A 23,468-nucleotide genomic window follows, 5' to 3' on the forward strand; every position below is an offset into this window, starting at 1 on the left:
TGACTCACACTTCACTGGCTGGAACTCGATCACCCAGCCAAGCTAACGTTCAGGGAACTGAGAAATATCATCGGGCCATGTGCAAGGGAGAGGAGAAGCTGTGGATCTGGTCCACAGCCCTCCAGTCTCTGTCTTGTAAGTTCCATGTGAATTCCTTTGACTGCTTGCTTTTAGTGGGCAGTGCTTTCCAGTGTGTCTTGGCTCTCCGGCTCCTAGTGCCTTTCACTTGTGACCCATATGTGAGGTGGAGATCCTGCAGTTCAAGTGATGAATCCATCAGCCCTTACCTGAAGCATCTTTGCAGTGGGATGCTTTTGCAGTTCTGCTGTTGGATGCTGAGTCCCATGCAGGAACTGCATTGCCGATGTTGCATTTGGAAAGACAGTGGGGAGTACTGGTAAGGAACACACATGCTGGAGTGAGGCTGGGTGAGCACTGAGCAAAAGTCGACAGTGCTATTTTACATGATCCTTCTGTGTCTACTGACAACCCCCTGAGAAGAGTGACCTGAACTCGTTGCTTCTACTCTCTTTCGAGTCCTGGCACCACTACTTGCAAACTGTTACGTTGCTCTGTGCCTCGGTTTCCCCCTCTGTAAAGTGAGAAGGACAGTCACACTCACCTCATAGAGTTGCTGTCTAGACTAAATAAGGTGACGCACATAAAGGTCTTAAACCAGCTTTGGGTACTTACACACTCAAGAAATGTTGGCTGGTTATTTTTATTTTAATTCAGTTGAGTTTCATCATTGTGTTGCACAAGCATCACGGAGAAGACGCTGGGCTGTTTGCCACTTACAGCAAAACAGCACAACTCATGACCACACTATTTTATTAAGAAGCAGAGTCATGGGAATTTATGAATGCAAAGCAATGAGAACCTGTAGCTTGTTTGGACAAAGCATGTTTTGTTGGTCTTAAAAAAAAATCTGCTGAAATTTTCAACTCAGATTCAACATGGCTTTTTCTTTTTTTTTTTTTTTTTGATATAGAGTCTTACTCTGTCACCCAAGCTGGAGTGCAGTGGTATGAACTCAGGTCATTGCAACCTCTGCCTCCTGGGCTCAAATGATTGTCGTGCCTCAGCCTCCCGAATAGGTGGGACTGCAGGTGCCCACCACCATGACTGGCTAATTTTTGTATTTTTAGGAGAGATGGGGTTTCACCAAGTTGGCCAGGCTGGTCTCGAACTCCTCACCTCAAGTGATCCACCCATCTTGACCTCCCAAAGTATTGGGATTACAGGTGTGAGCCGCCGGGTCTGGCCAAACGTGGCTTTTTAAAATGCCCCAAATCCAACTCTCTTTCTTGGATATCGGATATTGGATACTTAATGATTCCAGGCTGTTTTTCAGCATGTATTACTTAAGAGAGTCTTAGAGTTTGACAGAATAGATTTGTGTTTACAATTTCCCTGTTCGTTCTTTCACTTCTTCAGAGCCTTCTCCTCAGGGTTGGTGATCTTATTCTGGACACAGAAGGAGGATTTATTTCAGATAGTTTTTAAGGGAAAAATTAAGACCAGAACTAGAAAGAAACTGTTATGAAAAGCTCTAGGATTTGGTGATGATATACTAGAAAAAACAGTTAAACTGAATACATTTATTTAACTCTTAATTCTTGATGAAAATCTCTTCCTTAACTTCCTTTAGTCTTTCCTTAATCTGTAATGAAAATTAACCCATTGTGTTTTTTTTAAAGACAAACTCTCAAACCCTAATGCTGATAAAATGTGTTGCTAGGGCTCTTCTGATTTTCTGCATATGTGTGAGTGTGTGTGTGTGTGTGTGTTGAGATAGGACTGCCTGACAGTTGCATATTTTCAGAAGTTCGTCATCTTCTGGTAAACATTCTGGTTATGTCAGTCTAATTTGTAAACCAGTTGAACATTTAACCAGGTTTCTGTGGTTAAAAAAAACTGGCATAGGCCAGGTGTGGTGGCTCACGCCTGTAATTCCAGAACTTTGGGAGGCCGAGGTAGGTGGATCACCTGAGGTCAGGAGTTTGAGACTGGCCTGGCCAACAAGGTGAAACCCCATCTCTTCTAAAAATACAAAATTAGCCAGTCATGGTGGCATAAGCCTGTAATCCCAGCTACTTGAGAGGCTAAGGCAAGAGAATCGCTTAAACTCGGGAGTTGGAGGTTGTAGTGAGCCGAGATTGCACCACTGCACTCCAGTCTGGGCAACAAGAGGGTAACTCCTTCTCAAAAACCAACAAAACCTGATCATTGTTAGAAACCACAATTCTGAGGCTGTTTAATATTTGAGTCCCTGAGGTTTTTTTTTTTTCTTATTGAGACAGGGCCTAACTCTGTTGCCCAGGCTGGAGTGCAGTGACGTGATCTCTGCTCACTGCAGCCCCCTCCTCCTGGGCTCAGATGATTCTCCTGCTTCAGCCTCCCGAGTAGCTGGGACTACAGGTGCACACCACTACGCCCGGCTAATTTCTGTAACTTTCGTAGAGACAGAGTTTTGCTATATGCCCTGGCTGGTCTCAAACTCCTAGGCTCAAGCAATCCACCCACCTCAGCCTTCCAAAGTGCTGCTGGGATTACAGGCATAAGCCACCGTGCCTGGCCAATACCTGAGTTTTTAAATGCCTTTTGCACGCTCTGTGAAATATCCGGCTTAGTCTGTGATGTGGTTGAGTAGAAATCAGCTGGAAGGTTGGGCAGGGGCCAGGGGAATGTGCCGGATAGGAAGGCATGCTCCTCCTCTTGAATATGTTGTTTTTCATTTGTGTCCTAACTTTTGGCTGAGTTCATCTGAGATCCTCTGGGTGGATGATTTTTGCTTTCTTCACAATTCTTGTTTATTAGAAAAGCAAACCCCATCACCTCTCCCCGTTCCCCCCTCAGGTTTAGAGTTACAAAAGTGGAGCACAAGTCAAACCAGAAGGAACGGAGAAGCCTGATGTCTGTTAGTGGGGCTGAAACCGTCAATGGGGAGGTGCCGGCAACACCTGTGAAGAGAGAACGCAGCGGCACAGAGTAGCAGGTGAGCCGTGGTTTTGGTGACATTGGGGGCAGGGTGGCGCAGGGTGAGGAGAAGGTACTGGGAGCTTCCCGGGTGCTGTGGCAGCATAGGGATGGCATTTGGCAGGGAAATGGGAGAGCTTTCCTGGACCCAGAAAGGCCGAAGGGGACTGAACATGATTACTTGTCTGCCCAGAGCTTCTTGTAAAGAAGTCACAAACGTGGTGCCTCCAGGGGCTTGGCCTGTGTGGTAATGAGGATAGAGGATTACTTGTGAGGCAATGTGGCATGGTGGGGATTGTGGCAAACTAGAACTCACATCACCCACCATATAGGGCTTGTGTTACCACGAGGCAGAAAGCGCCTAGGGTTGCTGCATCTTCTTACGTAAAAAAAGACAAAATCCAGACTTTTAAAATGTAAAATCACTGATTTTTGATATTGGCAGCTTACATTTTTTAAATTATTATTATTTTTAAACAACCATGCAGGCCAAATGACATGTAATCTTGTCACCATTTCCAGGTAAACTGTGACTTGAAAAAGTCTGGAGCAAACAAACCAATCCTTTTTCCTTTTATTCTGTTGGAAACCAGTTTTCTTTGTGTCACAGTTCTGAAACCTCAATACGAATATTTCTCTTCCCACCAAATATTTTGAGGCAATTGAAAAGCCACAGTGATTTATTTCTTGATTTGGCAATTTTAGTTTTGCAAGACACTGTTTAAAAAACAAAAAACAAAAAAACATGCAGCTGGGCACAGTGGCTCATGCCTGTAATGCCAGCACTTTGGGAGGCTGAGGCGGGCGGATCACGAGGTCAGGAGATTGAGACCATCCTGGCTAACACGGTGAAACCCCGTCTCTACTAAAAAATACAAAAAATTAGCCGGGCGAGGTGGCGGGCACCTGTAGTCCCAGCTACTCAGGAGGCTGAGGCAGGAGAATGGTGTGAACCCAGGAGGCAGAGCTTGCAGTGAGCCGATATCATGCCACTGCACTCCAGTCTGGGCGACAGAGTGAGACTCCATCTAAACAAACAAACAAACAAACAAACAAAAAACAAACACACACACACACACACACACACACCCCAAAACCCTATGATAAATTGATAGTGGCTTAACTTTCATCTTAACTCCTTTATTTCTGTTCCGGCTTGGGTGGTATTTATCCTTTCCATGTTTCTTATCCCTTGTAAAAGGGCAAGGGTGACAATTTGGGAGGGATCATGCCCTAAATGCTCCATGGAACCATCAGAGCCTGAACATGAAGACAGAAGAGTTTACACTTACATAGGGAGGGGAGGGCGGGCAATGGGGGAGAGGTCAGGCAGGGTCCTTGAAGGTACAGGGACACAGCCAAACTGACATGAACCCTGGAGTCAGACTGCCAGGTTCAAGCTCCAGTGTGCCACGCACTAACCCTGGGACCTAGGCAAGATACTTGAGCTTTCTACGCCTCACTGGAAATTGGAAGTGATGCTCCTTGCCTCAGGGGCGGGAGTGAGATTTCCATGAAGTTGCACGTGGGAAACGCTCCGTCCATGCTACTGATTATTATCATGCAATTAATTCATTTTTGGTCGGTGTGGCTGAGTGGAGGAGAGATGTGGCTTTTGGGTGAAGCTTCTCTGACAATCCGCCGGGCTCAGAGGGTTGAAGGTGCTCTGGAACAACTCTGTGCACCTACATTTTCTGAGACATAGGGACTCTGATCATGTTCTAGTGCTAGTTAGCCCTTGCAGTTTTGCCTGTGGGGAGATCTGGCATCTCTTCCTGAGTTTAGGAGCAAAATGGGAACTTTCTTAAAGAGAGAAACAGTACAGAAAAGTCTACCATTGGCTTCTCGGCCAGTTACTGGTGACCTTGGGGAAGGGAACCAAAAGGAATTTAAGAAGAGGATGATGAAGATGAGTAATAACAGCAGCTAAAGTTAATTCAATATTCTAGTCTTCTAGGCATGATACTGATGTGTATCTCACATGTCATCATTATAAACCTCTCTGAATGGAGTTAGTACTATGATCATAGTTTTACAGATGAGGAAACTGATGAATGGGAAAGGTGAGTTACATGTTGAAGGTCATATAGCTGGAAAGAGGAGCATTCTGATTAAGGTCAGTGAAGGACTTGGCTGTGTGGGAAGAGAAGCATGTGGCTATTCAAGTCTTAGGTGAGGAAGGCCCAGCCAGCTTAGCTGCAAAGAAAGTATGGGTCATAAGGACAGGCTGAGTATGAGTCATCAACTGGGCAGTGAGTTGAGAGATGGAGCCGATTGCACCAGAAGACCTGGCTTGCCCTCGGTTAGGAACTGCAAGATGATCCTCTTGTCAGACTCACCTCTGATTAGAGCTTGACTGACTAGTGCCATGGGTGATTTTGGCCACCAGGTCCCGGAGAGCGGCACTCTAGATCTGGGAAGGTGAAAAGAATTAGGATTGCTCAGCTGGGTTTTTTGGCCCGAATCTGTCTGATTCTGACTATAGAAATTTGGTCCAAGCATCTGAAGTCCTGACCACATTTAACTGATTTACAGTGAGATATTCTCTGCACAGCACGCTGTTATTCAGCAGGATTATATAAACGAGGACTGGATTTGATTAGAAGACATGGGTGTAAATCTGAGCTTCACAATTTGGACATCGTATTTAACTGCTCTACCCCTGGTTTCTTTGAACATGAAATAAGGTATTAAATTCATTGTTTTAATCCAACAGCCAAGAGAAAGTGTGGGATATAGTTGGCTGTCGGTAGAAGGTAGTCATATTGTATTGTACCGCTCAAAGCACAATGAGCAAGAGTGACCTTCAAAGGGTATGTGTTTTCTGAGCCTCCAACTTGTTGTAATTGATTTTCAAATTAAATATTAATTTTTTATTATGGAAAATTTTAAACAAACTCAAAAAGTAGAATAATATCATGGATGTCCATGATCCCGAGTAAATTAATTATAATACCTACAGTTTTTTGAGTACTCTGTACTTGGCATGCTTTGAAAGACACATTCTGTGTATTAACTAATTTCTTTAATCCTCACGACAGCAGTCGGTAGGTGCTAGTTAGTACCCCATTTTGCAGATGAAGGTCTTAAGCACAGAGAGTTTAAACAACTTGTTTAGAGATATCAGCAAGAATGTGACAGAGTTAGACTTGAACCTGGGCAGCCTTGTTTCAGATGTCACAGACTTCATTCAACTGGGTCCAGGACAAGCAGTTCCCATGAGTAGAGGCTGCTCAAATTGAGACCCGCTGGGTGGCCATATCTGATTACCCCAATGAAGTATGGGCCCTGAAAAAGGAAGGAAGGGAATATTCACTGGTGTTTTAAAAATTATGTATTCCACTTTGGGAGGCCGAGACGGGCGGATCACGAGGTCAGGAGATCGAGACCATCCTGGCTAACACGGTGAAACCCCGTCTCTATTAAAAAATACAAAAAACTAGCCGGGCGAGGTGGCGGGTGCCTGTAGTCCCAGCTACTCGCGAGGCTGAGGCAGGAGAATGGTCTAAACCCGGGAGGCGGAGCTTGCAGTGAGCTGAGATCCGGCCACTGCACTCCAGCCTGGGCCACAGAGCGAGACTCCGTCTCAAAAAAAAAAAAAATGTATTCATTAAAATTTTTCTTGCAGTTTTTTTTTTTCTTCTCAAATCTCATCCCCCACCAAAAATATGTTTGGAACATTTAACATGACTTGATTTTCCAACTAGAAAAATCCTGAAAAGTTTCCTTCTGGGCCAGACTCTCTGGTCCTTTCTGGTTCTAGACGAAGCCAGATCCGCACTGGAGTGCAGCTGGGGAAGCAGGAGAGGAGTGCTGTGCGTCTTTTCTCCAATCTGATGCCGTCTTTAGAGTTGTGTTTTTTCCTGAAAGAGATTTTTGCTCAAATTTGGATTTTTAGCCAAACAATGTTACTGCAGTATTTTGTTTTACTGTAGAACAGTCTCAAATATTCAAAGACAAATGCATATCCACTTACTGGTTAGGTTTCTTTTTTTCTTTCTGTTGTTTAAAGTGGTTGTTACCAGAAACTAGACTTAATATTCTAAATAGAATGTTATCAAGACTGGGGCAGGATTTCTCGCTCGCTCCTCTGGCTCCTTCTCCCTTTACAAACCCCAAATCTGATGTTGGGCATGGCCTCCCCTGTTCTTCTCACCCTGCTTTGTTGGCCTGCGTTCTTTTTTGTGGCTACATCTAACTTGCCCTCTTGCCCTCCGCCTGATTTATTTTGGCAATGCGGTTAAAATGGTGTCTTTTTTCTACAGAAAATGTGTTTTGGTTTCTCCTGAGAAGAATAAGCTTTTGTTCTTCAAAGTTAAATAAATCGAATTGCTTTCAGCCTCCAAATGCCACTGCCTTGTCTTCATTGTCACTGGTCTTTGGCTTTTTAAAAATGATCCTGTCCTAAGCATTCCATGTCGCATGTTTCTGAAATCTGTACTCTTTTTTCCATTCGCTGATAGTATCCTGTTGGAAACATTGATTTAGTGAGTTTACATAACCATATTAAAAAAAATTTTTTTTAAATTAATCAGATTTTAATGGACACATGTTGCATATATTTATTATGTCCAATGTAATGTTTCCAAATATGTATACGTTGCGATGGCTAAATTGAGCTAATGAACATATGCATTGCCACACATACTTATAATTTTTTTTTTGTGGTGAGAACACTCCAAATCTACTCTTAGCAATTTTTAAGAATGAATATATTATTAACTGCAGTCACCATGTTGTACAATAGATCTCTTGAAATTATTTATCCCCTCTAACTAAAATTTTGTGTCTTTTGACCAACCCCTCCCCCGCCCCTACCTCTAACCACCTTTCTTCTCTCTGCTTCTATGAGTTCAACTTTTTTAGAGGCCACATGTAAGTGAGATGATATGGTATTTGTCGTTCTGTGCCTGGCTTATTTTACTCAACATAATGTGCTCCAGGTTTATCCATTTTATCTTCAAAGACAGGCTTTCCTTCTTTTCTTCTGGCTGAACAGTGTTTCATTGTGTATCTATACTACATTTTATTCATTCATCTGTTCAGGGACTCTTAGGAAGATTCCGTGTCTTGGCTATTGGGATTATGCAGCAGTGCACATGGCAGTACAGATACCTCTTTGACATACTGATTTCAATACCTCTGGATATGTACCAAGAAGTGGGATTGTTGGATCATATGGTAGTTCTATTTTTAATAATTATTATTATTATTATTTTTTCATGAGACGGGGTCTCACTCTTGCCCCCGGCTGGAGTGCAATGGCACATCGCCACTGTCTAACTGAAATTTTATGTCCTTTGACCAACATCTCCCCAACGCTCCCTTCCTGTTTTGCCCCCTTTTTAAATTGGGTTATTTGTTTTCTTGCTTTTGAGTTGTTTGCTTCTTGTATATTTTGGATAGTAACGCTTTATAAGATGTATGGTTTGCACGTATTTTCTCCCATTTGATAAGCTGTCTCTTCACTCTGTTCATTGTTTGCTTTGCTGTGCAGAAGCTTTTTAGTTTGATAAAATCCCATGGGTCCATTTTTGTTGCCTGTGCTTTTTGGGTCTTATCAAAAAATCGTTGCCCAGATCAGTGTCATGGAACTTCCCTCCTATATATTTTTCTAGTAGTATTACAGTTAGCGTTACTCTTATCAAAACAAAAATTAATAATATTAGACATCTCTTTATTTTTGTTTTATTATTCAGACTATTGTATTGATTTTTATTTTAGTATTTTATTTTAGTGATTAAAAGCTTGGTTTTAAACTCCTTACTTTTAATTGTGCTACTTAACCCCCAATGGTTTTGGGGAAGTTACTTAATGTTTTCAAGCCCTGGTTTTTTCGTCTTTAAAATGAGATTGTTGCTGGACATACATGATATGATGTATATGTAGTTCATAAATCAATCCTTGGCACAGAGTATCTGCTAAACATTCACTGCTGTTAACAGTTGTCATGCCTGGTGGTCTTAATGATTTATTAGGTCATTTATCAAGCATCAACTTTTGGTGCTGTGAATTCCTTTTTACATCTTAACAACATTACAGCTTTGACCTCTCAGAACATCTCAGAAATAGACAGTATTTGTCAAGTCCCTTAGGAATTTGGGCCATTTTCTTGTTTGCATTAAGGAGACCTTAGAAATAACCATTCCCAGCCAAGTGTGGTGGCTCACGCCTGTAATCTCAGCACTGTGGGAGGCTGAGGCAGGTGGATCACGAGGTCAGGAGATCGAGACCATCCTGGCTAACACGGTGAAACCCCGTCTCTACTAAAAAATACAAAAAAAAATTAGCCAGGTGTAGTGGCGGGCGCCTGTAGTCCCAGCTACTCTGGAGGCTGAGGCAGGAGAATGATGTGAGCCTGAGAGGTGGAGGTTGCAGTGAGCCGAGATTGCACCACTGCACTCCAGCCTGGGCAACAGAGTGAGACTCCCATCTCAGAAAAAAAAGAAAGAAATAACCATTTCCTTCTTCCAAGAGGTGGAATTAAAATTAGTAACAAGGCGATGGAAAAGTTTTGCTGACAAGTTCTTTTTATTATAAAGATCAGAGGGTGGAATAAATTGAAATGCTGGACTGAGACGTTTTCGGCCTAAGCATGACTGCCGTGCCGGTGCTCTGCTTTGGAATAAAAGTCTCCTCTTTGTCAAGACTCTTTCATGGCTCAAACTCCCTCCTGAGCATCCGTGGCTGGTCACAAGGTGGCTCTTCTGACCTTCGGCCGCCTTCATGTTCTCCTCTAACAGTGAGGAAAGGCCCCTTGGCTCCTTTTTTTGGCCTCTGTGATAGGAATTATAGTAGAAGCTCCTTGGGGACCCTGTTGAAAGTTGTACTGCTTGATTTGCAGTCCTCTCAATTGCTTTTCTTTTATTCATTCTCCAGGAAGCAGGTAATGATGAGAAACTGCAGGTACTACTAGTTAGTTTATTTTTTTCTCTCTCACTGTAATTTTTTCAGGAAAAATGCATCTTTTTTAAAAAGCAAAAGGATCTCAGATTTGATGGGAGCTCTTAAACTTGATCCACTGGTCTTATGGGGCAACGGAATATAAGAAGAAACTATACCTAAAGTAGGCATGGATTAGGCCACCTGGCTTGGTTTTCTGTGGCTAAACACATTTCTGAAAGGTAAAAGCAGTGCGATGATGCCTGCCCTGCTCCTGTCTGGAAGACTAAGGCCACTGAGTCCATCTTAAATGTGGGGGTGGAGGGAGGTTAGCATCTGCCCCGCACCGGCTCTGTGAAGACTAGGTAGGTAGAAGAGAAAAGCTGAGTGAGGGATGGGACTTCAGAAGCAGTTTTAGGAGTTGTAGGTAATAATACCCTATTTTACAGATGAAGAGCCAGGCTTAGAGGGATGAATGTTCCCCAAACCTCAGGGCTAGGTAGTGAGAGGGCTTGGGTGGGAGGAAATTTGTACTTGGGAGCTTACAGGCTCAGTGGCCGTGGAGTGTGAGGGAGCTTTGCTTTTCTTGGCAAGAAAGCAAACCAACCGCCCTTTCTTCACGTAGCTCAGCAGCTCACAGAACTGATCACTCCAGCCTTGGGATGGCCTCCTTTGGCCTCCGATGGGATCATCTGATGAGCAGCTGATGGACTTTAAGGCTCTGCCTGGATCAGGTCCATGTCTGTGAGCCATTCAGTTTTCTTCCAGGTAGATGAAGGTCATAGACTTGTAGACTTCAGAGCAGCTGTGATCTCTAGTTCAGATCAATGGAGGTACAATTATATCTTGAAAAAGTATTTCTTGGCCGGGCATGGTGGCTCACACCTGTAATTCCAGCACTTTGGGAGGCCAAGGTGGGCGGATCATGAGGTCAGGAGTTCGAGACCAGCCTGGCCAACATGGCAAAACCCCATCTCTACTAAAAATACAAAAATTAGGTGGGCATGGTGGCAGGCACCTGTAGTCCCAGCTACTTGGGAGGCTGAGGCAGGAGAGTCACTTGAACCCGGGAGGCAGAGGTTGCAGTGAGCCGAGATCATTCCATTGCACTTTAGCCTGGGTGACAAGAGCAAGACTCTATCTCAAAAAAAAAAAAAAAAAAAAAAAAGCATGACTTGAGCCCCTACTATCTGCCAGGCAGTTGGCTGTGTTTAGGGATGTGGCAGCGTGTCAGACAGACAGTGAAGACCGTACTCTTACAGAGCTACTCTCCTAGTACTTATAGCAGACTTTTCTCCCCTGCACCTCCCAGGCCCCTTGTTTAGTGCGTGTTGTTACATATGTTGTTCAAGATCACGCTGAGAGTTCATTACGGAGCCAGGAACTGGGCTTCCTTATAGCTCATTCCTTTACTGTCTCCAATGTATTGGATAGTACAAGTGTTTGAAATGGAATTTTTTTAAAGGAACTGAAATATAATGCATGGGATAAAAGAACTGAAATAGAATGCATGGGATAAAATACTTAAACAGCCTAAAAATCTGCAGGGTGAAAAATAAATCCCCAAAATAAATCTTTGCTCCATCTTTATGCCCCTAACCCCTTTGTGTATATCATCTCTTAAACCTTTTCTCAAGTGAACACCACTGTGATCAGTGTTCTCTATGTTCTTTCAGGATTATGCTGTTCACGTACGTGCTGATGCAATATGCCAGTGTATATAAAGCCCCTCCGTTTGCCTTTCTACACATGAGAGCATGGATACTATACTTGTTGGTACCTTGCTTTTTATTGAAGTTGGTGATTTTTACGTTCTGTGGTTCCCTGACTGTTGAGTTTTTGTCTTACTCACAGATGACTGAGGAAGAACCAGCTTTTACTCCCCCATATTGACTGAACCATAAGGAGTGAAAATGGTGGACACAGTTAAAAAGCTATATGCCCTGTTTGTCCTCAGTTGTTGGGAGTGGCTTCAGTACGTTTATGGCCATGATCTGGGAGTTTTGAGCGGACCTAAAAACATACTTTGCTGTCATCAACTATGATGTTTTCTCTAAGTTATTCTTCCATGGCCTTGTTCTGTGCACAGGAGATACTAAAACGTATTTATCAGTATTCCCAGAGTTTAGGCAACATGGGGGACCAGGGATTTTTGATTTGTTTTGCTTTGAATTGCCACCAAAGCAAGCCATCTCCTCCTAGCACATATCTCCCTGGGCAGGGGCCTGCCCCAGGGCCCCTTCCTGTTGTTGACCAGAGGTGACCCAGTGAGCTAGAGCTTCTCTGTTCTTCCTCTTTATCCCTATCAGCTATTTGACATCTGCTCTTTTCACTGTAGAAATTCAGCAATGTTGGAGGCTAGAGACTTTGGAGGGCCTAAAGACAGACTCAAGAGGGCATGAGGGAAGTGGAAAATGAAATGCTTTCAGAGACATTTTTACCTATAATTAGAAAGAAAATTGAATTAATGGTTATAATCAGGATTTTAATTTTTCTTTATTTTACTATTATTATTTTTTGAGATGGAGTCTTGCTCTATCACCCAAGCTGGAGTGCAGTGGCGCGATCTTGGCTCACTGAAAGCTCCACCTCCCAGGTTCACCCCATTCTCCTGCCTGAGCCTCCCGAGTAGCAGGGACTACAGGTGCCCGCCACCGTGCCTGGCTAATTTTTTGTATTTTTAGTAGAGATGGGGTTTCACTGTGTTAGCCAGGATGGTCTCGATCTCCTGACCTTGTGATCTGCCTGCCTCAGCCTCCCAAAGTGCTGGGATTACAGGCATGAGCCACCACGCCCGGCTGATTTTTATTTTTCTTAATTTGTACCTTGAGACCTTGAGTACTACTAACATTGAATAGCTTAAGTTAAAACAGTACCTATTTTCTGTAAGTAACAGGACCTAGGATACTGTAGTGGTTCCACCATAGAGGTTCTGGAATCAGACTTCTTGCGCTCAAGATCTTGGCTGTCACTTTTTAGCTTATCTAGCTTTGGACAAATTACTTAGCCTCTGATGCCCCAGCTTCTCCATCTGTTAAGTGCGGATAATGATACTCCTACAACTTTGTAGGGATACTGTTCCTTTGTTCTAAGCAAGTGCAAAATAGGTTAGGTGTTAAATTACTATATCAGATGAGCGCTGTTTAAACTTGTAGCCAGTAAAAGTGTTAAAATTAATGTTTTTAATATTTCTTGATTCTCTTGAAGCTCAGAGAGGCTAGGTTAGACATCACCTATAAGGTAAAGCAGTATTGTCCATTTGATACTCAATGGTATCAGTAAGTGGAGGCTTACTGAAGGCCAGTTAGCTGAACTCTGTCTAGCTCACAAGCCAGTAGAGAGGCAATATCTAACTTGTTCCATTTTCCTTATTAGAAAGAGATGGTACTATTCAGAGTAATAAGTTATTCTGCCTGTAGCTTAGTGTAGACATTAAATCAGAAGTGTGTTGAGACTAGTAGGAAACTGCTGAATTGCATTTAAATAATTTCCAGTTGAATCCTTTTTCCAGGTACAGAATAACTTTTTTTTTTTTTTTGAGATGGAGTCTCACTCTGTCACCCAGGCTGGAGTGCAGTGGCCGGATCTCAGCTCACTGCAAGCTCTGCCTCCCGGGTTCCCGCCATTCTCCTGCCTCAGCCTCCCGAGTAGCTGGGACTACAGGCGCCTGCCACCTCGCCCGGCTAGTTTTTTGTATTTTTTTAGTAGAAACGGGGTTTCTCCATGTTAGCCAGGATGATCTCGATCTCCTGACCTCGTGATCCGCCCGTCTCGGCCTCCCAAAGTGCTGGGATTACAGGCTTGAGCCACTGTGCCCGGCCCAGAATAACTTTTGATGTCACTTACATTTTACTTGGAATAAGGTGCTCTGATTCTACCATCTCAAAGGCTGGTAAATCACAACTGTTCAGTTGCTGTCACTTGGGAAACCCATTGTTGCTAAATATATAAGTACGTTGAAATTGCTATGAGAATATAACCCAGTAAAGAACAACCTTCAGACTTCTGTGAGATCTAAATCTAATGTCAGAAGATTCAAAACTGTAAGGAGTGCAGAATTTCTCATTGGTATTATTCAACAAAGAAGATAATATAATTTGCAGGAATATGCATTTCTGTCTATGCTAGTTTAAAAAAGTGATTTCTATTTTGAATGGAGAAAAACACCTAGAAACATTATTTTTCCTGAATTGACCCACATACATAGAAAGCTTCTCACTATTTATATTAAAAAATTAAGGTTTTAGTTATTAAGCCCCCTCCTCAAATTGGGGGTTATAATATTCAACTCATGGAATATGTAGTAGTCGATAAACATAAAAAATGCCCAACTTTACTAACAATGAAATAAATCCAAACCAAGATCACTTTTTGCTTCTCTGGTGGCAAAGATGAATGTTAACACTAGCATGACCATATAACTCACATCCAAAATGAGGAGGTAGCTTACACCTGTAATCCCAGTGCTTTGGGAGGCTGAGGTGGGAGGTCGGCTTGAGGCTAGGAGTTTGAGACCAGCCTGGGCAACATAGTGAGATCCTGTCTCTACAAATTAAAAATTAAAAAATTAGCTGGGCATGTGGCATACACCTGTAGTCCCAGCTACTTGGGAGGCTGAGGTGGAAGGATTTCTTGAGCTCAGGCGTTGGAGGCTGTAGTGAGTCAGGATAGTGCCACTGCATTCCTGCCTGGGTGACAGAGAGAGACTCTACAGAGAATAAAAGGGACACTGAATAATTATTCTGGGTAAACCAGACCTCCCAGGCAAACTGGTTCATGTGGTCACCTTGGATAAAAGGGTGCAGGGGCCGGGCGTGGTGTCTCACGCCTGTAATCCCAGCACTTTGGGAGGCTGAGGCAGGTGGATCACGAGGTCAGGAGTTCAAGACCAGCCTGGCCAATATGGTGAACTAAAAACAAAAAAATTAGCCAAGTGTAATGCCGCATGCCTGTAGTCCCAGTTACTCAGGAGGCTGAGGCAGAAGAATTGCTCGAACCTGGGAGGCAGAGATTGCAGTGAGCCGAGATTATGCTATTGCACTCCAGCCTGGGTGACAGAGCAAGACTCCTTCTAAAAAAAAAAGAAAAAGGGGTGCAGGAGGCTGGGTGCGGTGGCTCACGCCTGTAATCCCAGCACTTTGGGAGGCTGAGGCAGGCAGATCACCTGAGGTTGGGAGTTCAAGACCAGCCTGACTAACATGGAGAAACCCCGTCTCTACTAAAAATACAAAAATAGCTGGGGGTGGTGGTGCAAGCCTGTAATCCTACCTACTCATGATGCTGAGGCAGGAGAATCACTTGAACCTGGGAGGCGGAGGTTGCAGTGAGCCAAGATCGCACCATTGCACTCCAGCCTGGGCAATGACAGCAAAACTCCATCTCAAAAAAAAAAACAAAAACAAAACAAAACCAAACAAAGAAACTCCCTCGGTCCAGGGAGATGGACATTATCCCACACCGAAGCAGGGAGTCTACAATGGTCTCGACCTTTGTGGTGGCAATCTGGAACTGTAAAAACTTAAATATGTACTCTTTGACCAAATTATTCCAATTAATAGATATCATGCATAAATGCAAAGATAATGTTCAAAGTTGTTCACTTCAGCATTATTTATAGTAGCAAGTAACTAGAAGCATCTTTAAATGTCTGTCAGTGAGGGATTAAGTAAATGAATTGTGCCTTATACATTTCATAATGGCCTGCAAATGCCAAAGATTGAAGTAGATGCTGGGTGTGATAGCTCACACCTGTAATCCCAGCAGTTTGGGAGGCTGTGGCTGGAGGATTGCTTTAAGCCAGAAGTTTGAGATCAGCCTGGGCAACATAGCGACCCTATCTCTACTTTAAAAAAAAAATTTTTTTTTTTAATTAGCTGGGCATGGTGGCATGCACCTGTAGTCCCAGCTACATGGGAGGCTAAAGTAGTGGCTTTAACTCCATGACTTAAGCCCAGGAGTTCGAGGTTCCAGTAAGCCATGATTGTGCCACTGTACATCCAGCCTGGGCAACAGAGTGAGACCCTGTCTCTTAAGAAAAAAAAAGATTGAAGTAGCATTATATGTACAGACACAGAGCATCTACTATATATTATTAGATTTAAAAAACGAGTTATAAAATATTCCAGTTGTGTTTAAAAATGATACACAGCATGTCTCATTTTTCTTGGGTCGAAGTTGATTCTTTAAGCTTCCTCCCTGCATACTCGAAGCTCCTTCAGGGCTTGGGCAGTGCCTTTGGATGGTGTCTTCTCATCCTTTGCCGAGACTTCAGGTGGCACCTTGTACATAATTGGCCCGCAGTGATTGCTTAACAGGTGTGATAACACGGCATTCATCTCGTCATGAAGAGTCCTCTGCAGATGAGTCGAATTCTAATTCCCAACTACTTTGAAATACATTTAAAAAATGATTCTGTAGTTTTAAAATTTTGCAGTTCAAATAGAGTTACTGATTTTTTGTTTTTTTTTTTTTTTTGAGACGGAGTTTCACTCTGTCACACAGGCTGGAGTACAGTGGCACAATCTCGGTTCACTGCAACCTCCGCTTCCCAGGTTCAAGCGATTCTCCTGCCTCAGCCTCCCAAGTAGCTGGGACTATAGGCATGCACCATCATGCCCAGCTAATTTTTGTGTTTTTAGTAGAGACGTGGTTTCACCATGTTGGCCAGGCTGGTCTCGAACTCCTGACCTCAGGTGATCCACCCGTCTCAGCCTCCCAAAGTGCTGGGATTATAGGCATGAGCTATCATGCCCGGCTGAGTTACTGAAATTTTAATTAATATTTCGGTCTTTAAATGATTTTGTCATATTTATTTTCTCCCCCATTTCTGAGATATATTTTTTGACCTCCACTGACTTTATAGTGTTGTGTTTGCAGAGTTTACCCTTTGGAAGTGGATTTAATTCTTGCTGTTTTTAATCAGTTGACAAACATTAGTACTGGGTCTTTATGCTTAAACCTTCATACGTGCATTAGAATCAATGAAGCATCTTATAGGAAAGCAGAGTCCTGGACTGCAACCCCATAGACTCTGATTTAGTAGGTCTCAGGGAGGGGCCCAAGGAATCTGCAGTTTTTGGTAGTATTTAAGCCGATTCTAAAGCAGGTTCTGCTGATCACTCTGGGAAACACTGATTTTAAAAGATTGCATGGATTAGCCTAGATTAGCATGAATCTATTGGGCTTGTTAAATGAACAAGAGCATTTATTAAAATAAGAAGGTATTCATGTTAATTTATAAAATTTAACACACAGTTTAGACCAGAGCAAGATTTAAAGGACTATAAGCACTGAATCCATTGTGATGCGATCCCATTAATCTCTATCTGCCAAGATGCCAATCTACACTGGCAGTACCGTTGCAGGACCATGGTGTCACATGCACAGCAATCATAACCCGCAAGCGTGTAACCGCAGAATGGTCAGTAGGGCCTGGAACAAGATAAATCTCTAACTGAGAAGTATGAGCCTTAAAGGAGCACAGATTATTAGTGAACGATCACTTAAATGTAGCTCCAGGACTTCAGTGTTAATACTGCTGTCATGTAACTCTTTCTATAAACAATCTTCTCTATTTATTTTATTTAAAAGTGTTCAAGAAAATTATGAATCCAACTGTGTGATTCCATAGCCTTGTCTTAGAATGAGATGGAAATTCAGTGTTGTGTAAGTGTACTTTTGATCTTCCCAGGGACTGGGCCCCTTTAAGGTATAGGTTTTTAGCATCATTTAACTGTTCATGCAACCACAGTGATTTCCCCTGAGAGAGACCCTGACAGCATTTCTAGTTTCTGCATTTCCTTTCTGTTGCCCGCCACACAGGTGGGGAACAGAGAAGCGAGGGTACCAGAGGATCTCAGTGATGCTGTGGGTGTCTCTGGGGTGACCGGATAGCAATTCAGTGTGGAGGTAGCTTTGTGGTCTTCCAGGTCTGACTGCCTGGGATGGATTTCCTACTTTCCCTTTACTAATTGTGTGGCCTTTGGTAAATTATTGAACCTGGAAGCCTCAGTTTCCTCCTATGAAAATGGGAATCATCATTGATTGGCTCATGGAGTCATCAGGAAGATGGAGTTAATGACCCTAGAGTGCTTAGCATGACAGTACCTGGCACAGAGAAAGTGCTCTGCAAATGCCAGTGCTGTTACTATTAATCACAGACTTTTCCTTCCTGAACACCCTACACTTAGAGATTTTAGCGTTTACTGTTCATTAATCCGCTTAGGCTCCTAGGTTCTTATAACACATTTCTAATTTTTAAAGGGATCAGTTTCTTTTTTTCTAGAGAATCCTTTTTAACAAGGCATAGATATTTATATGTGTATCCTAATCAGAGACATATGGCAGCTTCAGTGGAACCATAATATAATGATAGGATTATGGCTTTATCTTTATAAGATTATGTCATAACCAATAAACTCTAAAGAAAAAGACAACCTCTTCCTTTGCTCCAGATAAATCTTGTGGGTGGTTCTTTGTTTTTTAAGATGGAGTCTTGCTCTGTCGCCCAGGCTGGAGTGCAGTGGCCGGATCTCAGCTCACTGCAAGCTCCGCCTCCCGGGTTCACGCCATTCTCCTGCCTCAGCCTCCCGAGTAGCTGGGACTACAGGCACCCGCCACCTCGCCCGGCTAATTTTTTTTATTTTTAGTAGAGATGGGGTTTCACCGTGTTAGCCAGGATGGTCTCAATCGCCTGACCTCATGATCCGCCCACCCCGGCCTCCCAAAGTGCTGGGATTACAGGCGTGGGCCACCGCCTGGCCAGGTGGTTCTTAATTTTTATCTGTCAGTCTTCCTTTATAAGCAAAATGGTTACACTTTGAGATCTCTGAATTGTGTTTTCCATGTAATGGAACTTTGCTTGATTGTTTCCAGATTGAGTAGTCACTCGTGTAAATTGCAATCACCAAATTTCTCCTGAAGAGAGAGGTCAGGCTTGCTCAGTGTGGTGTGGTCCCATGTGATGGCAGCTGGGAACAGTGAGTGAGTGGGTGTTTCTTCCCTCTCCCACCCACTCCTGTTAGCCTTCTGGTGTATCTGTGCCCAGCCACATGTGATTTCTGACTGCTGCAGGACAATGTGGAAGGACAATGTGTAACACTTATTGTTGTTCTGGGTTAAAGAAGTACCTGGAAGGTCAGAGTGTTGTGTCAGTAATGTGCTACCTTCTAATAAATGTGTGTTTGTAAGGAGAGACCAGAACTGCGAGGGTTTTAATAAGATGAGCTTTCCCTTTTCTGCTTAGTTTCTGGTATTAGCAGTGAGGACTTTAAGCAGCAATTTGTATTTTTTACTTCCTCTCTCGACGATATTGCAGACAGTGCAGTTTTTATCAGCTGCAGAAGGCAGCTGTTGAAGAAAGCTAATGTGATTGTTGAGAGCAGAGAGCAGAGAATTGGATGATGGTAATGACCAGAATAGTTAATCTTTCGGGGCACACTGATCGCTTTTCCTCGTATTAAGCGTTGTGCAAACACTCAAAATGAGGAGTTTTCTAGGTTGCAGTGAAAACGGTTACTGTGATGAAACATTACTTTCTAGGCCTGACATCCCCCACCTGTGACTTTGTTATTTTCCTTGATGCAAAAATGTCTAGTTCTAAGGGAGCACATAAAGAGGAGACATAAAAATAGTGGAATACCATGCCTGTTTTCTAGATAACGGCCTAGTTTAAGGTTTTGCCTGGAAAATTCCCTCTCATTTTTTCCTTTTGTTATTTAGGGCCATTTTTATATTTCTCTACCTCTGGCCTTTCTACCTTTTTTCCCCCTCTGCTAGAATGTTTATATGAATTGACTCTTACCTGAAAGTAGTTCCAGACTTGACTTTGTTCAGTTTTACAGTAAAAATCTGCAGTTCTTGTACAGTTTTGGCAATTCAGTGCAGGGTATTACTTATTTCATTAGAATTAAAAACTTGATCCTTGCTGTTTTATTGGACAATGTTTCATTTCCTTTTTAGCTAAGGGGATAGAGGTCCTTTGCTCATCATCTCTTTTGGGAAATAAATCTCTTTCTGTCTCTCTCCCTCATTCTTCTGCTTGTGCTCTGTCTCTATTCTCTTATAACCACTGAATATTATGGATGACCAAATGACAGAAGAGGATAACATAGATAATAATAAGGTACATATCTTGAAGGACAATCTGTAAAATAAGTAAAAAGTATGTTCTTCAAAACACTTCTACCAGCTTCATGCTATTTCTTCATATTTCTGCAAGCTGGATCTGTCTCTGGTTTTGTTTAGCATTTATAGGGTACACAGGATTTTGGCAGATAGGAGAAGGTTTTGTTCCTGAACCTCATGTGGGTTCACCTGCATGGTGTGTGTGTTTCAGCATACACGGGGAGCTCTGTAATTTTAGTCCTGTCCTGGGTTATCCCAGTCTGTAAAACAGGAAAGTAAAAAGTCACAGAGCTGTTCATTACATGAGATAGTTATAAAAAGTCATTTAAAAAGCAGGGAGCTATTTTACAAGTATGGGGCTTTGTTTGTAATGTAAATGTAGACATTGACAAGGGCTGGTTGTTAGAATGACTTAAAAATACAATCCAGAACCCTGAAGGTACAATAAAGACCTAAGATGGAATGTTTAATCATTGTGTTCTTACTTGAAATCCCAACTGTGCTGTCCTGGATGGTCAGTAGAGACCTCCAGTCAACTCTTCCGTGGGGCTTTAGAAAGACACCTATGGAAGGCACATCACGTGGGAAAAGCAGGAGCAAGAGAGAGAAAGGGGGAGGGGCATGTACGTTTAAACAGCCAGATCTCCAGAGAACTCTTGGAATTAATTGTATTTTACTTACATTTCTTCAGACTGAATTCTAGAAAAAAAATGTGTAATGGTGGAAGGAATGGGGTGGGATGGGACGGGACAGGGTAAGAATAGATTATAATTCTTCTGTGTTTTTAAATACTCAGGCAGATTAATATGTGATATGATGCTTACCCTTGGTTAAAGATCTACTTTTTTTGTTTTTTCTTGCAGGAATGACTTGACTTGAAGAACTCTAAGAGACTGAAAACTTACAAGATATGAAGTTGCCTCGGGAATTTTTTATATATTTTATACAGTTTCTGTCATGGAGTCAGCAGGCATGTGAATAAAACCTAAAAGGGAATGTTATTGCTGTGCCGTATACAAAATTCAGTTTGCTTTGAAAGAGTCTTGAAAAATTTATTATACTTCCGGGCAAGGAAAGAGCTGTTTTTATCTTCTTAACCACTCCCCGCCTCTACCCTTCCCAGCCCCTAATCCCAGGCCTTGGTGTACACACTGTAGTTTTTCCATTATGATCAGTATGTGCAGTGATACTATTCACGTACAGTCTGAGCTTATGCTCAGGGGTGTGTGTGTATGTGTATACATGTGTGCACGTGAGCGTGAGTTTCTCTTTTTCCTGTTCCTACATCCTAGATCTTCATACATACAGGTTAGCTGTTACAAAAGATAAAAGATGAATCTTCAGTGGTAAAAGCTCAGTGGAAAGAATCTAGTCTAGCCCTGAGGAGTTGATTCCCCAAGGGACCATGGAGTCAGATGGGACCAGATGCTAGACTTTTGATGCCTTGACTACAAATTCAGCATTAACTCCTGCCACTACCATGTCACTCCTACAGCACTTACACATTTTGAGAAGGTTTTTTTTTGAGACGGAATCTCGCTCTGTCACCTAGGCTGGAGTGCAGTGGCATAATCTCGGCTCACTGCAATCTCCACCTTCCCAAGTTCAAACGATTCTTCTGCCTCAGCCTCCTGAGTAGCTGGGATTACAGGCATGTACCACCGAGCGTGGCTAATTTTTGTATTTTTAGCAGAGACAGGGTTTCACTATATTGGTCAGGCTGGTCTTGAACTCCTGACCTAAGGTGATCTACCCGCCTCGGCCTCCCAAGGTGCTAGGATTATAGGCGTGGGCCACTGCACCTGGCCTTTTTTTTTTTTTTTTTTCCCTAACCTTTAGCTGAGCGATTCTTGGTCAATCCATTGAGTAAAGGAGAAAATGGTTTAAAGTCACACACACACACACACACACACACACAAAAATTTGTTTGGACAACCCAAGGCCAAGCCAAAAGAACCCTGCTTCTCATACAAGATGGACCTGCACCTACCTCTGGCATGTTTTTCTTTGTGTATTTCCTGTTTTTCCTCTTGTAACTAATGCTCCTTATTTAAAATACTCCAGTTACTTTCCCTTTAGGCCTGACAGACTTTTCTTTTTCTTTTTCTTTTTCTTTTTTTTTTTACTGTACATTTTACAAAACACCTGAAAGGACCCAGAGGCATAAATAGTAGTACGTGATTTATGGTAGCTCTGGGGTGAGCTGGCGGGGAGGCCAGTTACGAGGTCTCCAAGACCCGCCTCCATGTCAGTGTTGGGGGTGCCTTGGGCACTTCCTTTATTTCACATAGAAAAAGCACATCTTTCATTTGTGTCCCAAAAGATGATTTCCATAAAAATATACTTCAAAGTATTTACTGTACATAGACTTAAGCGATTCTATTTCCAGCATCAAACTAAACATGTCTAACCTTTTAAGTAAATGGGGAATTCAGTTCCATGAGAATTTTTACTGACAACTAATAAACACTGTGTGTGTATACATTCATCTACACTGTGGACCGGAGAAAGTCAGTACGGAAATAAATTTCACTGAGATCCAGAAAGTAGCAATATAGGACTTCTAGTGGTATGTATTAGTGTAAATAATATATGTGCAGCCTAGGCTAATCGTTTTAATTAAAAACAAACAAGCATACTTTTTTGATTTAAAAAATATGCCCTCAAAATGGTGGGGGATAAAATGTAAGATATTCTTTAGCTTTAATTATTTTTCCATCTTATGCAAGTCAGAGCACTTTTTTTTAAAATAGCAATACAACAGGCAAGAGAATACTCAAAAATATTTAAAATTGTATTTATACCAAGAGTATGTTTTAAATATTTTCTAATACTTGAGCAGTTTTTGTCTGGCAGGCTTCCAAATTTGCCAAAAGTTAAGTGTTCAATATTTTCAACACATACGCTTTTTACTGGTTTATACTGAACTCCCTGAGAATTCCTAAGTGTTCCCAAAGCTACTGATGTTTACAGGTCTTGTGTTTCTTCTCCTTCTTTCTAAGGATGAGGGAATCCACAGCAGACTTTCTCTAGAAAACACTAATGATGGACAACTTTTTGGTGTCATAAATGAGTTGGCTACTACCTTGATGTAAAAATTTGTAAAGGAAATTTTTCACCATTTCGAGTGTCAAGTGTATTTTTAACTGTCTGGTTTGTACTTTTATGACTTTTGTACTACCAAAGCGGAGTTAAAAATAAAAATGTTAAACGCAGCGTGTTGTCTTGTGAGTGATCCAAGTATTGGCGCCTTGTACACTGGAAGTTCAGTCGTGGCAGTCTAATTATTGAGCTTAATTTTTTACTGTGCTGAGTTTCTTGTGTCTTGAAATATCAAGTGATCATTTGGCTGACTTTCCTCATGGGGTTTCCCGTCCTGCAGTACCCCTTCCCCTAACACAGGCATACCTTGCAGATACTGTGGGTTTAGCCCCGGCCTACTGCAATAAAGAAAATATTACGAGCAAGCCAGCCACTTGAGC

General features: G+C 42.4%; 1 protein-coding gene across 1 annotated transcript in view; it reads left to right on the forward strand.

The window, feature by feature from the left end:
* The window catches only part of RELL1 (RELT like 1), a 74,537-nt gene extending 51,336 nt beyond the window's left edge, over positions 1 to 23,201 (forward strand). The window contains exons 6-7 of the mRNA XM_050790920.1: positions 2,860 to 2,998; positions 20,850 to 23,201. Of these exons, the coding sequence (XP_050646877.1) occupies positions 2,860 to 2,995 (136 nt within the window). The 3' untranslated portion in view covers positions 2,996 to 2,998; positions 20,850 to 23,201. The remainder of the gene's footprint in view (positions 1 to 2,859; positions 2,999 to 20,849) is intronic.
* The last annotated feature ends 267 nt before the right edge of the window (positions 23,202 to 23,468 follow it).

This window comes from Macaca thibetana, chromosome 5, assembly GCF_024542745.1.
Source record: "Macaca thibetana thibetana isolate TM-01 chromosome 5, ASM2454274v1, whole genome shotgun sequence".
NCBI classification, from domain to species: Eukaryota; Metazoa; Chordata; class Mammalia; order Primates; family Cercopithecidae; genus Macaca; species Macaca thibetana.